At 44.3% G+C, this 13508-nt stretch overlaps 1 protein-coding gene across 10 annotated transcripts in view; it reads right to left on the bottom strand.

The window, feature by feature from the left end:
• The window catches only part of LOC121609740 (protein furry homolog), a 47161-nt gene that overhangs the window by 11503 nt on the left and 22150 nt on the right, over positions 1–13508 (bottom strand). For 5 of the 10 annotated variants that reach the window (XM_041941444.1, XM_041941446.1, XM_041941447.1 and 2 more), the window contains exons 19-47: positions 12818–13000; positions 12644–12730; positions 11769–12028; positions 11413–11602; positions 11037–11161; positions 10543–10600; positions 10257–10348; positions 9905–10077; positions 8898–9058; positions 8670–8780; positions 8026–8180; positions 7553–7655; positions 7289–7460; positions 6665–6921; positions 6429–6575; positions 6161–6329; positions 5831–5921; positions 5663–5745; positions 5053–5203; positions 4688–4791; positions 4100–4285; positions 3040–3241; positions 2458–2579; positions 2161–2348; positions 1606–1700; positions 946–1526; positions 633–730; positions 383–553; positions 131–271 (exon numbers count right to left, since the gene is read on the bottom strand). In XM_041941444.1, the coding sequence (XP_041797378.1) occupies positions 131–271; positions 383–553; positions 633–730; positions 946–1526; positions 1606–1700; positions 2161–2348; positions 2458–2579; positions 3040–3241; positions 4100–4285; positions 4688–4791; positions 5053–5203; positions 5663–5745; positions 5831–5921; positions 6161–6329; positions 6429–6575; positions 6665–6921; positions 7289–7460; positions 7553–7655; positions 8026–8180; positions 8670–8780; positions 8898–9058; positions 9905–10077; positions 10257–10348; positions 10543–10600; positions 11037–11161; positions 11413–11602; positions 11769–12028; positions 12644–12730; positions 12818–13000 (4656 nt within the window). The remainder of the gene's footprint in view (positions 1–130; positions 272–382; positions 554–632; positions 731–945; positions 1527–1605; positions 1701–2160; positions 2349–2457; positions 2580–3039; positions 3242–4099; positions 4286–4687; positions 4792–5052; positions 5204–5662; positions 5746–5830; positions 5922–6160; positions 6330–6428; positions 6576–6664; positions 6922–7288; positions 7461–7552; positions 7656–8025; positions 8181–8669; positions 8781–8897; positions 9059–9904; positions 10078–10256; positions 10349–10542; positions 10601–11036; positions 11162–11412; positions 11603–11768; positions 12029–12643; positions 12731–12817; positions 13001–13508) is intronic. The other 5 variants (XM_041941445.1, XM_041941452.1, XM_041941448.1 and 2 more) reach the window with 1 other exon arrangement.

Here is a 13508-nt window from a genome sequence, read left to right as displayed (position 1 = left end):
GAAAGATACCAAAGAAATATCCTAAAACATAAACAGCTATTCACTGCAAATCAATATAAGGCACAGTCATCGCATATTTAGACTATGATCTGCAGTAGGACACGCATCCAGGTGTTTTATTTGAACTCACCTGGACAAATTTCTCAATTGTCTTGAGCACCTCCATGTTGAAGGGTTTGGCTTGAATCACACTCAGGTCCATGTGACTGAGGAGGCTGTAGATGATTTGTAAAAGGGTCTGCTGCATACTGGGAAGACCTTTCTCCAACAGCTGTTAGAATTAAACACCATTCATGTATTTAGCACCTTAGCCAATAATTACCAGACAAGTCTTTCGCTGCTGCTCAGTAAATACAAGATTAGCTGATACGGCTGCACAAACCTCTGCCATGTAAGTGACCAGGTTGAGGGTGATATCGGAGAAAGCTTCGTGAAGGTATCGACACACCACATTGACCCAAGAGAAGCAGTCCCGGGTGTAGGAGTGCGTTTTATACAGAGTCATGACGTGAGCAAGGTTGGAGAGCTTGGTGTTCTTCTCCTCGAGGCATACCTACACACACAAGGTGCATTAGCTTAACACATAGAATTATGTTTAAGCCAAACTGAGATAACTGTTAACAGAGGCAAACCTGGGCGATTCTCTCAGCAACATCGCGACAGAACTGCGTGGGGCCGTCAAAGTGCTGCACGAGATGCGAAAGCAGGCAGAGAACATTCAAGGGAAAACCTGAAGGATGAAACACATAGAATAATGTTACACATGAAAAAACTCACTTTGAAACTTCACTGGGATGCAATTTGTGTACAATTGCATGGATATAAGTTTACAGCAATAATGGAATTTAATAAAAATGAAAAAAATTGGTACAAAATAAGAAGATTTTCAACATCCATATCATCAAAATGTTCAAAACCCCACACCCCTCAATCCCGACGGTGTACCTATGGCTTGGGAAGTGTCCACTACAGGCACTCGTGACACAGGTGTGAGCTGGCAGAAGAGCTGCAGCGTGAGGTCAGTGGTGGACACGGAGGTGAAGCCCTTCAGCAGCAGCTGCTGGAGCCCAGTGAAGCTGCTCCATCGAAGCTGGCTCTGCAGTTTCTCCAGCTTCTCCCTGTTCTCCGGTTTGTCAAGCGACATGTGGCCCAGCAGCTTATTCAACAGCCTCAAAGACATTTGATACTCAAACTCAAAGTCTGACTCCATCAGAGACACCGCCACCCAGAAGATGGTGGCCAGCAGGTTGCTGGGGTGGTTGATGTTGGTTGGGTCTGTGATGTTGTCTTTAGATGAGGACGAGCTGCGGGTCTTGGCTAACAAAACCTGCTGCTCAGAGGCTTGGATGCGGTCCAGTGTAGCGCTGCGAGGTGGATCAGACCACCTGTCCGCCTCTCCAAACTTCTTGGGAACGGACGAGCTCCTCTGATGTCGGCTCCTCTCTTCTCTCCTAAGATTGAGCTGTCCTGTGCTCTTCCTGTTGGACAGTAGCTTGAAACTGGTGAGGAAATCTGGAGACGAGGCTCTGAAAAAAGAAAAGAAACAAATAATTTGAACAAGAAATAACTACTTTCAACAAAAACATACGTTGAGGAGACACAAACCTCGTCAAGACAGCCATGAGGTCATTGTTCTTGAGACATTCAGCCAAGTTATCCACCACAGATTCCAGTGTAAGTAATACTTCCATCACATAGCCCTGCAAGAGAGATAAAAAAATCTTATATCCTAGTATCATTTAATCATAACACAGTACTTTTAATTGCTGCACTTAATTGCTGATAAAAATAGATCTGATTTAATTAGGAAGAGGTTTTGTTTGCAATGATGCTAAAAGAAAGGCATGCTCAAGAATCAGCTGATGGACTATGATGATATACCATTAGATGTTTATTAGTTTTAATGCTGCATTCATGTGCTCGTAAGAGGATCAAACATCTGGGGCATCCAAGTAATGTGCTGAACAGCACAGAATGCATGAGCTACTTCTTTAAAAACCAACTCAGAATACAAATGATACAGTTAATCAATATCAATATTAATCAGTTTGTAGGTAATAAATCCCATAATAAATTGTATTGCTGACGGACATTCGACAATCATAAACAAGAAATTCCTTCATACTTGAACATATCAGGCATCATGTACACAGGACTAACCTGCACTTCTTCTCCATGTTCACCAACAACTTCCACCAGCCTTGAGAGCAGGTCGGAGACGGCATGGGCGGAGATGGGCTGGCGGAGGGCTCGAAACACCTGGAAGGAACGGCCGGCGTAGTGACGCGACGAACTGCACAAGGCCGTCTGCAGCGCCACGTCGCTGAGCTGCTGCTCCAGGTGGAAATCTAACAGGACAGAGAGAAGAACGAGAACAAGAGAATTACTGAGTGTAAAGACAAGGTTCTGTTGCACAATTGATCAATAATTACTGTTAAGGATATGTCGGAGGATTACCTGACTTGGACTCTTTGAACACAGACACAACATGTCGCAGAAAGTTGGTCAGCTGCCCAGTGCTTTTTGAAATTTGGTTCTTTGGTGAAATGTCTTCATGGCACCACAGCGGTCCATAAGATCTATAAAATATGTTTTTTCATTATTAACACCACACAGCATATTGACTATATGGAGATCTGCTACAGTGAAAGTGGGACAATTAGCTGATGATTCTGAATCACCTGTATAAAGCACGTCTGTTTAGCCTATTGTGAATTGTGTGGAATTTCCTTTTAATCTTTCAGTTAATCTTGGTAAATGCCAGCTGCACTATCATAATTTAAATCTCTAATCTAATCTACTCCTGTAACAATCTATTGCACTATGCATACAGCACCACTAGGTGGTAATCTACAACAAGAAATATGCATAACTGTATAACAGTGTAAGAAAAGGACATTTGTGCTGTATGACATGCATTTCTAGTGTAAAATGCCTCCAGCGTTCCATTAAAACCTGTTAGTAAAACTACTTCATATTCTCAGAGTTCAGCTGCTGCACTCGCTGGAAATGGCTCTCACAGCACATCGACACCAGTACCTTGTGGTTAAAAACTCGATGAGCTTGTTAGTCTTCTCGTCCAATTTACTGGAGGCCACCAGCTCCTCCACCTCATGTGAGATCTCAGGCAGGTTGTTGCTGCTGCCTCCCAGACTCAGGCTGGACGACGTAGAAGAAGAACTCAGGCCAGAGTCTGGCACAGGAGACGCCTGGCACTCCCGCAGGAAGTCAAAACATCCTCCTGAGCACGAACAGAGGAACAGGAGTGTGACGGCGGTTCATTTGCATGTTTGATTCCACCTGTAACTGTAGCTTGCAGCTGGATATGGCACAGCTAGTGTAAGAAGAGGAAATGACAGGAGCAGCATGACCGGTGTCTCAACATGTGTGGAATTTGAATCCAATTAGCCTCCTCTACTGACAGCATGTGTTCAATGTGGGTCAGCTGTCAAGTTTAACTACTAAGATGCTACACACCTAATCCTTGTTAATTTACAAACTGCATCTTTCTGCAAGATATTACACATTATATACAAATAAAATAAACACAGGAAGCTGCTACAAAAACTGAGAAGGAAACTGGATGTTTTCTTTGGATCTCAAGGGCAGCGTTATCATTTTGTGGTGTCAATGTGGAAAAAAAAAATCACTGTTTCTAGCGCTGAAGTTGTATTCAAATGGCCAAATGGACATGATATTCTGGTCATTTCTAGACATTTGCAAAACAAATTGGTGACGGGGTGAGTGGGGGAGCCAAACCAGCCTATCCAGGCCTGAGCAGATGGCCCCAGTTTGGGCGAGAGGATAAAAATAACAGAAAGGAATGCTTTAATCAAGACCTTTGATGTCCTCTGTGCTCAATATTGCTTTTGGCACAGCGTCCAAATATTTTCTCCCCAGATAAGAAACGTATCTATCCTCTGAAAGGAATGTTAGTCATTCCCTCCTGATGTTCAAGTTTACATTAGCCAGACAGACGAGCAGCGTGTCAAATGCCAAGCTGCTCTGTCAACTGGACCCAGGTCTACTACAATTGTGACTAAATTTGTAGTTGAGACAACTCAAACAGGTGAGCATTTATAAAGGTCTACGTTTTTACCTGCAGGTAAAAACTCCGGCTGAACACTTGGTTTGCAGGTGAGGGTCTTGGTGCTGTTGATCTCACGTGTCTGCAGCAGGACTGAGGCGATGGCCTGGAAGTTGTTGTTACACGACAACGTGATGAGCAGGTGGAGGAGGAGACGTTTGCTGTGCTCAAACACCTCTGGACGGTAGTGATCCATCCCTAAAAAAAAAGGAACAGAGCCTGTTTCAGAACACTGACTCAAAGATGAGAGCTGTTGTTGCTGTAGCAAGAACTATTTCTGTTTCTGTTCAAGTTCCCTTCTCCTGGTTTCACAGCCCCCTAAAAAAATGACACTGAAATCAGCTGTTTGAAACTGAATAAAAGATTTTACAAGAGGAGGATTCTCTAACTCAGGGTACTGAAAAAACAATGGTGATGTATCATATTGGACTTAAAATATATGGAAAATTATCATTTCAAAATCATTACTCAATATGTAGTCCTAAAACGTCAGCTGTTCAGTCAGCCATGAGATTTATACTGTATTACATCAAATATGCACATATCATGTAATTACATAGATGGGTTTCAGAGGGCTAACTGATTATAGTGTGAACTCACCCAAAAACAAGGCATGTAGCAGTAAAGGCAAGTGCATGGCCCAGTCCTCTCTCACACTGTGGTCTACCACCATCTCAGTCATAAAGATGACGGCTATATTACACCTTTAACAAACGAAAGAACAGACTGTAATGCCTCTCAATTAAATGAATTACAGTTCTTAAAAATTCACAAAAACATGACCTTGAAGTGCATCAAAATGGAAAGTGAGTTGTGCTGGCTTTATCTGCGGGCATTTAGAGGTAGCCTGCATGTTATTAAAGGTCAAAGATCAGTTTGATTGCTGTTTTTTAAAGACATTAAGACTTTTGACATTTTGAGATCTCGTCCAGCACATTTTACATGTATGTATGCAGCAGTCTAACCTGTGCAGCGGTCCTCTGGGAGTGATGGTCTCTGGCAAAAAGTCCACTAGCGGAGCCCAACATCCTCCATTCAAAGGCATGGGCAGAGGATGGGGCTGGTTGGTCTCAATGACAACCATCAGCCAATCAGCATAGGGAGGCAGAGGTTCACCTAAATGGATATCAAAAATGATACTTCTGGCATTTATCGCACATTTCAATCAGAAATGAGACTTTGTGATTCTCCACAGCTGAACATGTGCGCAAATGACAGACTGGAGATGCATTTAAATCATCTACAGCTACTTTTTATTCGTAATTATTACTTAATTACTTAATTATTCTTACTCACATTAGTTTGCAGGACTAATTCAGACTGTGAGAATATAACAAAGCTGTTTTTGGGTCACTGGCAGCAGTGCAGAGGCCCTGGGCTCCACTACTTTTATTTCAGTGCCAGTTCTCACAGAAGCCTTTTAAAAACCCCAGGCGACTCTGCGCTGCTCATGCATTATCAATGACACCACGGCAGTCACCACCTTACCCTCCAACCCAGCCTGTGTATTCCACACTCACCAGACCCTGACAACCACATTTTTTCATAGGGCGGCTGGTGCAGAAATACACTCACTCTTATCTTCATCGTACGATCCTCCCGAGCTGTTGCTGTAGCGTGATTCCAGGCGGTTGTGGGCTCGCATTATGTGGCTTAGCCTGAGGTCAGGAAAAAAAAAGTCATCATTGGTCTTGCTAGGACTGTAATTAATCTAATGATAAGCTTCAAGATATTGTTGTTTACCTCTCCTCATTCTCCTTTACAGTCTTGGTATCATCTGTGTCAGGGAAGCTCTCTTGGCCTGCAACAACAGTATTGCTGCTCGATGTGGTGCCTAGAAATCAACCAAAAAAGAGCTAAATGCTTATGTTTTACAGCATGTTCAAGCCAACTGAGCATGATCTTCAACACCAGAACTGGTTCACATTCACTGCTCGGATCCAAAGCAAACAGTTTTCTATGGTTGGCCACTAAGTGGTGATTTCCCGGTTGGGTCATTCTTCCCATTAAAAACTTTAACAACTTTCAAAAGGAGCTCATTTTTTATAGAGACAGTGCTGTTTAAAGATGCACCTGAAGCTGCTGTGGAGGCCTTGCTTGTGGCGGTGAAGCGATAGAAAGGAGGGCTATCACAGTGTTGCACCACAGGGTTAACTGGATCCGTTTGCTGTAACTCAAAGATCAGTTCCTCCATTGTTTGCATGGTGTTGTTCCGGCACAGATAGATCACCACCTTCTTGATCTGAATAAATATATCACAGAATATCCGTGAGAAACTGGAAAGAGCTAAAAAAAAATAGCAACATAATATTTTCCAGTTGGCCTAAATGATATATCTTACATATGGCAGGAGGGTGGTGTCGCTGCTCACACCACACAAGCTGATGAGAAACTGCAGTGCGGTTCTCAGATTGTTGCTCCACTTCTCATTGCTGACTAAAGCATTCCAGGCGTTTTCCATCTCTGGTCCAGGTAGGTCATCCCCGTACTGACCAGAGAGGTTAAAAACACAAAGCTGCGTTAGTGCATTGAACTTAGTTAACCCTATTTCACTACATTGCTCCAACATGACTTCACCTTGGCAGTCATGAACATGAGGTTATTGAGCACCATAGATGTGGCCTGTAAGGAGCCCCAGCCAGTGCCCTTCAGCTGGTGGGATGAACCCGTGCTGGTCGTCCGGCTGGAAGCGTCATAATCTGAGGTGCACGGCGTGAAGACCGGGAGCAGCAGGCCGCTATCCACCAGCTCAATGTTACCGAGCCAGGGCAGGAGGTAGGTTAGCATGATCTGCCTCCCATTGGGATGAGTGGTGGGGAACCTCTGGCTAACCTCTGGAACAAGCAGGGGAAAGGCAATACTGACATCAGAATAACATCAGCGGGGACTGCGGTGTTTATTCTACAAGGAAATAAGATACGTACCATATACTCAGTTTTAACCATAATTGCCAGTTTAATCCTGATCTGCATATGAATTCAACTTAAATCTGGGAGTCCCTTAATCGACTTTCGCTCTCTGTGTTTCTGTGGTTAGTGGGAGCGTCCATAGATACAGTAAGTGTCTTTGGAAGATGAGCGACCAGCAATTTAGTGGGAAGCCATAAGAAGATGACAAGCCTGTGAGAGCTTCACAGCAGGCTGAAATACCCCGGGCAACCCTACTGTGGCCGCACACATACTGCGTGACACAAACAGCTACCTGAGAATAGAGGAAGTGTGAGTTCAGGATACATCCTGGCCAGCTGGCTGGACAGCTGAGGCAGGGAGACACTGTATAGAGGCGGCAGTGGACCGTGGGTGCCGTAGAGGATGCTGTTTGGTTTCTGCTCTGCAATCCTCTTCGAGTACATAAACAACTTAGCTTCAAGTATCTGTCCAAAGGGAGAGAAGAAATGTGTGATCCATTAAAGAGACAGAAAACTACCCAGAAGCAAAAAAAGGCACCAGTGCTTGTGTTTCTCACCTGCATTAGCTGCATTGAAATCTCATAGATGTCTCTGTTGGTGTCTGATGCCTTGAAGAGGACCAGATTCAGCAGTGTTACTATATCACTTGGGTAGTTTCTGCTAGTAAGGAAAGGGAAAGAGAGAAAATACAACTATGAAGTCATGTTTTAGTATTAAGAACTCAATGCTTGAGACAAAGCAAGAGGGGAAGACCAACTTCAGATGAATACTGAGTCCTTTAAGAGGATTAGCTGAAGTGACACCATAAGCTAATTCATCAGTGGTTTCCTCACTAGAACAAGAAATTTTGGTGATCCAGAGAATGAAGCATCTAAACTTAACAACGTCTCAGAAAAGTGGCACACCAATAAACAGGGGAAAACACAAACTCCGCCAGAAGAAATAAAGATGAGAACATAACTGCTTTTATAAAAAAAACTCTGACCTCAGCGAGCTCAACAGATGACAGAGAGACTCTGAGATTTTGTACCTGCTGCCACAGACTGTCGCGATGGCTTTGAAGCAGCCTGAGGCGAGCTGGTAGGAGCCAGTGTAGCAGCGATCCACGGCCCAGTTGAACAGGTTGACCTGGTCGGCATTGAGCTCCAGGAGCAGGATGACGACTTCACAGCCAAGCTGGTGGACCTGAGCCAAGAGTGAAAACAGTGCCGTCGCAGACCATCCTGAATTTCAAGTCTTTTTGAAGGATTCACTGTATCCCTGACTCTATCACCATCTGATATAGCCGAGGCTTTTGTATTTGTAGTTTCTCTATTTCTGTCATACAAAAAAGACAATAAATCACATTTCCTTGGCTGCCTGCCCAGGTAACGCTACTCCTCAAGCCATGTAATGAAAGCATGAGGGATCAAATTTTGCAGAGGGAGAGTGTGTAAAATAAAGGTGCAGTTGCTTTATCTTGTATCACAGTAAACTGAAATAAAGACAGACAAATTTATGTTGAAACAAAACTCGCCTTCACCACTTGCCAGCACTCCTGCAAGATAATGGTGAGCGCTTGGCAACGTCAAGTGTTGGGTTTTCACAAAGCAGGCTTCAGCAAACTATCAGAGGGGCTTTCTGGGTCAGCTCTTTGTTTAAATGCATTGCACTGGTGAAGTATTGGCCACATACCCGCTGATCCTGGCAGGCTAGTATATTATCCAGCCACTTATAGAGGTATCCGTCTGGAGAGAGGCCAACGTTATCAAACACAGGCCCGCAGCACAGCACAGCAGACATGGCCTGGAAGAACAAACAGTCAACAAAGAGAACTGAATCACAATTAACTCCAAGCATCAGCATCATATTAACATGTTCAAGAGGTTGTGGGATGCAATGTCTTGCAGAAAGCATGCTTGCCTTTAGAGCACAGTATTGATATCTTGTGATCTGGTGATTCCTGTCACTGTAGCGGTCCAGAGGGGTGAACATGATGCTGAAAGGGCCGGCCCACTGACTGAAGAGGATGAAGAGGTGATGCCGCAGGCTCTGTTGTGGAAACAGGAAGCGCCTGTGGTGCACTGGGGAGGGAGACAAGAAAGCCTGTTATAGTTCTGCTCGCTGAAAGAGTGAAGAGTCAGCAACACATTCAAGCATCTTAATTAACTACTAAAAGTGCATTTTCTGACGTGATAATAAGGTGTTGTTGTCCCTTGACGGATCATTAGCCATTCAGTGGGGACATGTGAAGGCTTAGCAACCCATGAGTCATCACCTGTCCTGGCCTGCTATGTTCTTAAGCGGCTCTATTTTTGCAGCTACCCTTGGGCTACATCCAAATCAAGATCAATGTCAAGAGTCTCGTGCTCCATGTGTTGCGCTCCCCCCAGCCAAAATAAAGCCTATTATATAATTCACAATTCACAAATTGATGACAAGGACAGATGGATTGGATTTAGGGGTGTGGCATATCATATTGTTTACGGTAACATCGCCATTATTTTTAGCATGATTAAAAAAGTTTATATCTAGTAACAGCCTTTCGACTTTTTGATGCAATCACGGCGTCCCATTATGTACAGCAACAAGCATTGAAAGCGAATGCATCACTGCACAGTGGAGGAGTTAGTTCCAAAAAGAATAGCGACGTCAGTAGTGTGGAAGTGGTTGTACAACAAACATATTGCAGAGGGAGAGTGTGTAAAGTAAAGGTGCAACAACATATTTAAGTGTATTTCCAACATATTGGTGATAGAATAGAATTGTGCTGCAAATGTGTTTTGAATGCTCATGAATCATAATGTTTACTGGTGTATTTCAGTACATTTAAAGTTTCTGTCATTTTAGCATACTATCTACACTTCAAGTGAGTAATTTATCCATCTGGCCTGACGAGAGAGGCCTTTCAAGCTGAATCTTTAGAGTACCTGGTACACATTGGATTAGGTTGGCCACCATGGCGCTGAAGTGAGCTCGGATGTCCTTGAGGATCTCTGCATCTTTGTCGTTCTCAGCTTCCAGGAGCATCCGCGTCAGATCCACATACTCCAGGAACAGAGCGCCAAGGGCGAGGGTGTCACGTTCCAGAGCTCCGTTCGTACTGTAGACGGCAAACAGTAACAGCAGTGTTACAACTGCTTTTTCAACACACAAACTGTCCTACGGAATTCTATTGTCAGGACTTATAAGGTAAAAACTCAAGGTTGTATCTTGATCCTGTTGTGTTATCTTACTGATGTACTCTTGTGTGACATAAGCTATACTGTGTCACATACTAACCAGTCACTGATGACACCTGCATCAGCCAGCAGCTCAAAGATCCGCAGCAGCTGCAGCCTGAGCAGGTCTCGTCGTTCACGACGCTTCTTATTCTGCAAAAAATCATTAAGAAGAATCCTTAATGACAGAATAATAACATACATCTCCAGTTAGTGACTGACATTTTCTGATACACGTAAGCTCTCTGGTGGCAGTACAGCCCACTACCAAGTTCATTCTCAAGCTAAATCCAACAGTAAATATTGTGCTTGTGTGGAGTACTGTGCTGTAAATACAATCAACCAACCTCAGGTCTTCTTTCTAAGGCCTCTTTCATGAGGGGATGTAGCTCTTCCACAAGTTCCCTGTTTGCACATGGTGAAAAAGTCATGTGTGAAAACATAAAATGCTCTAAAATTCTACACATTGAGTTAAATGGACAAAATGAAATTGCGGTGAAAGTTAGATGCTGCTGTAAATGGCAACAAGCACCACTCAGCTGTAATCCCCGGTTTATCTCCATGTTAAATCCACACAAATACAGGTCAGCATGCACTTAAACGACACAGAAAATAATGGATTGTGCCCTAACTTTCATTTGACTGGTCTTGTCCCATTAAAAGAGACAAAAACAATCCTACAGCCATAATCAGCAGCTATTACAACGCTGTGCTGCTGTCCATCTTTGAAGCCAATAGAAACAAGTCATCATTTGAAAGAGGAAATCTGAACTGAAATTGGTCTGTTAGAGCAAAGTAAATTCTTCAGATTAGGACATCTATAACACTGTTTTTGATATACCTGAACACAAGGGAATTGGTGCGACCAAAGCCCAGAACTAATGACTCTGTCAGCTCGATGCTCTCTGCCCTCATCAGTGGGACCAACTGCTTCAGAAGCCAAGCCACAGATGGGCTCCCAATGACCTGAAACATCAAACACCGATGGTACAGTGAGACGAATAAACCTCTAACACCACTAATTACACAGGACCGCATTGAGATAAGTGTCTGCACAATTGAGAATATATCAGCTTCCTGTTCCATTCATGTAAGGTAGCCGCTGTGTTACTTGATGCTTCGAGTTTGAATGTCAACAAGCTCCGTATGAACACCTGATCCTGGAGAGACAAAGCACTGAGGGAATTAATAAGGCCAGAGGGCGGGGAGGCAGCTACCTTGTTATCGTAGCTGACAGCGCTGTCAGGCGTGGCGGCAGAGATCTCAGGTGTCGATGCTCTCAGATGGCCGGGGCTCATGATACTGGGCTTGGCCACCCCAAAGCAAAGGATCAGGTAGTTTCTCCACAGGGTTACGTAACTGTCCCCGCTGCCAGACGTGCTGGTCTTCTTCGCATACACTGGGTTACTGGTGAATCACACAAAGATCTTTATTTTTATCTGAGCTGTTTTTAACAGGGGAATGAGGAACCGGTATCAGGTGGCTATACTTTAAACAGCAACACTAAATAGGGATGTCCAGAAAGTGTTTCACAGTTCCTCCTGAACTCACTGTAGTGTTTGAGGACACTTACTTTGGGTCCACCAGGGGCATGAGCATCTGCATTCGAGTGAAGGCGTAGGGCCAGGCGTAGCTGAGAGCTGTCGGGCAGTGCTTGGGCAGGTTGTCCTGTCGGAGGAGGCTGTAGACACACAGCACCCAGGGGTCCTTCACAGACTGGGCAAAGATCCACACGTGCGAGGGGCTCCGGATGTCATAATGACTGTTGACAAGCAGCGCGTTCCACTCCACCAGCCACTGAAGGTCCACGTGGTGGCCAGATGGCAGGGCGGCCTGCAAAACAAGCAAGAGGCACAGTGGGGGCAAAGGTCAGGGGGCATGACTGAATTAGATTAGCAACACTTCTTTCCAACTCAAGCTTAAGACTAATTATTTAAATGTGAATAGGGCATATACTAAGGCAAATACAGTGTAATTTGAAACACAATTAAATATGCAAATAATATTACCCCATTCTCAATATATCTGTATTCTTAGCGTCATGATGACAAGTCAAGTCTGGCCAGTTTTATCAGTAATAGTCTAATGTATTTGTAGCAGTAACAGATAACAGAAGTTATCTGAGGCCACTTTTCATGCAGAGCAGCTCTAGGCTGTACTCTTTCTAACATTATTTACAGAGGCCAAACAATTCCCATGACAGCTTGATGATTACATAAAAGGGTCAAAAGGCCAACAGCTGCTCAGTTCCAGCTGTTCATTCAGTTTTCACATGTTAGATAACTGAATCGAGCTTCTGTCTTACAGTCAACGTAACAAGCATTTGCTGAATTGTCAAGACAAATTATCCTCTCACTCCCAGGAAGTGAAAGAAAAACACAAGGAAACTCAACTGCAGACACATCTTGATCGAGACTGAATCACAGAGCTAAGCTACCAACAACTCACTGTGTCAGAGACGGCAACATTGACAAAACTTTCCAGGATGACAGGGCTCAGCTGGTCCATAATCTCTATCATTGGTTTGTCATCATCCTGCAGGTGACAAAGGGCAACATCCCAGTCTGTGAACTCAAATCAAGCCACAATCCGTCACCTGAGTTTAACTTTGCCCTGTTTTACCTCGGACTGCCCGATGGTCATGAAGAGACTTCGTATCTCTTTGAGGATGCCGATGGCGAGTCTGCGGGTGCTCAGCTGACAGGAGCAGAGCAGGACGAGCGCCAGTCCCTCCACGGCGTGCAGCACAGTGGAGTGAGGCCCTCGCTCTGCAGGTATCTTGAGACTTGAGCTGGTCTGCAGCAGCTGTGACGCGAAATCAAGCAAAAGCTGATGAGTAAAGCTGATGAGCCATGTCTGTCCAGACGAGAGTTTATTTTTTTTGGCAAATAGAAGTCATCACTACATTGACATATATGATTCCAGTGAATAATTCCAATGAGAAACCTGCTGTCTTCACTTAGAGACTATTTTTCTAGACGAGCACAGAGGACTGATAGAGAGCTTCATCACACGGTGCAACGACAATCACCTGAAGCTCCAGTGAGCATGTGGTGGACTACCGTGCTTCAGATATGAACGTCCTGCAAATGTGGATGCTTCACACACACATGTTCATCCCAGCAGCCAAGAAGATCTACACAATCACCACAGTTTCAAGGCGGACGCTCAAGATTAGTGTCACTAATTCAGCATCCAACCAAATGTGAAATATGGTCACAAGAAAAGTGTTTTTACACATTATGATGTCACAGTGACCGTGACCTTTGACCTCTGACCACCAAAGGCCACGCCTCCGACTGCAGCTGGCACA

Source organism: Chelmon rostratus, chromosome 7 (assembly GCF_017976325.1).
Source record: "Chelmon rostratus isolate fCheRos1 chromosome 7, fCheRos1.pri, whole genome shotgun sequence".
NCBI classification, from domain to species: Eukaryota; Metazoa; Chordata; class Actinopteri; order Chaetodontiformes; family Chaetodontidae; genus Chelmon; species Chelmon rostratus.
Note: the sequence above shows the minus strand (reverse complement) of the source record. Positions and strands in the feature narration are given on the sequence as shown.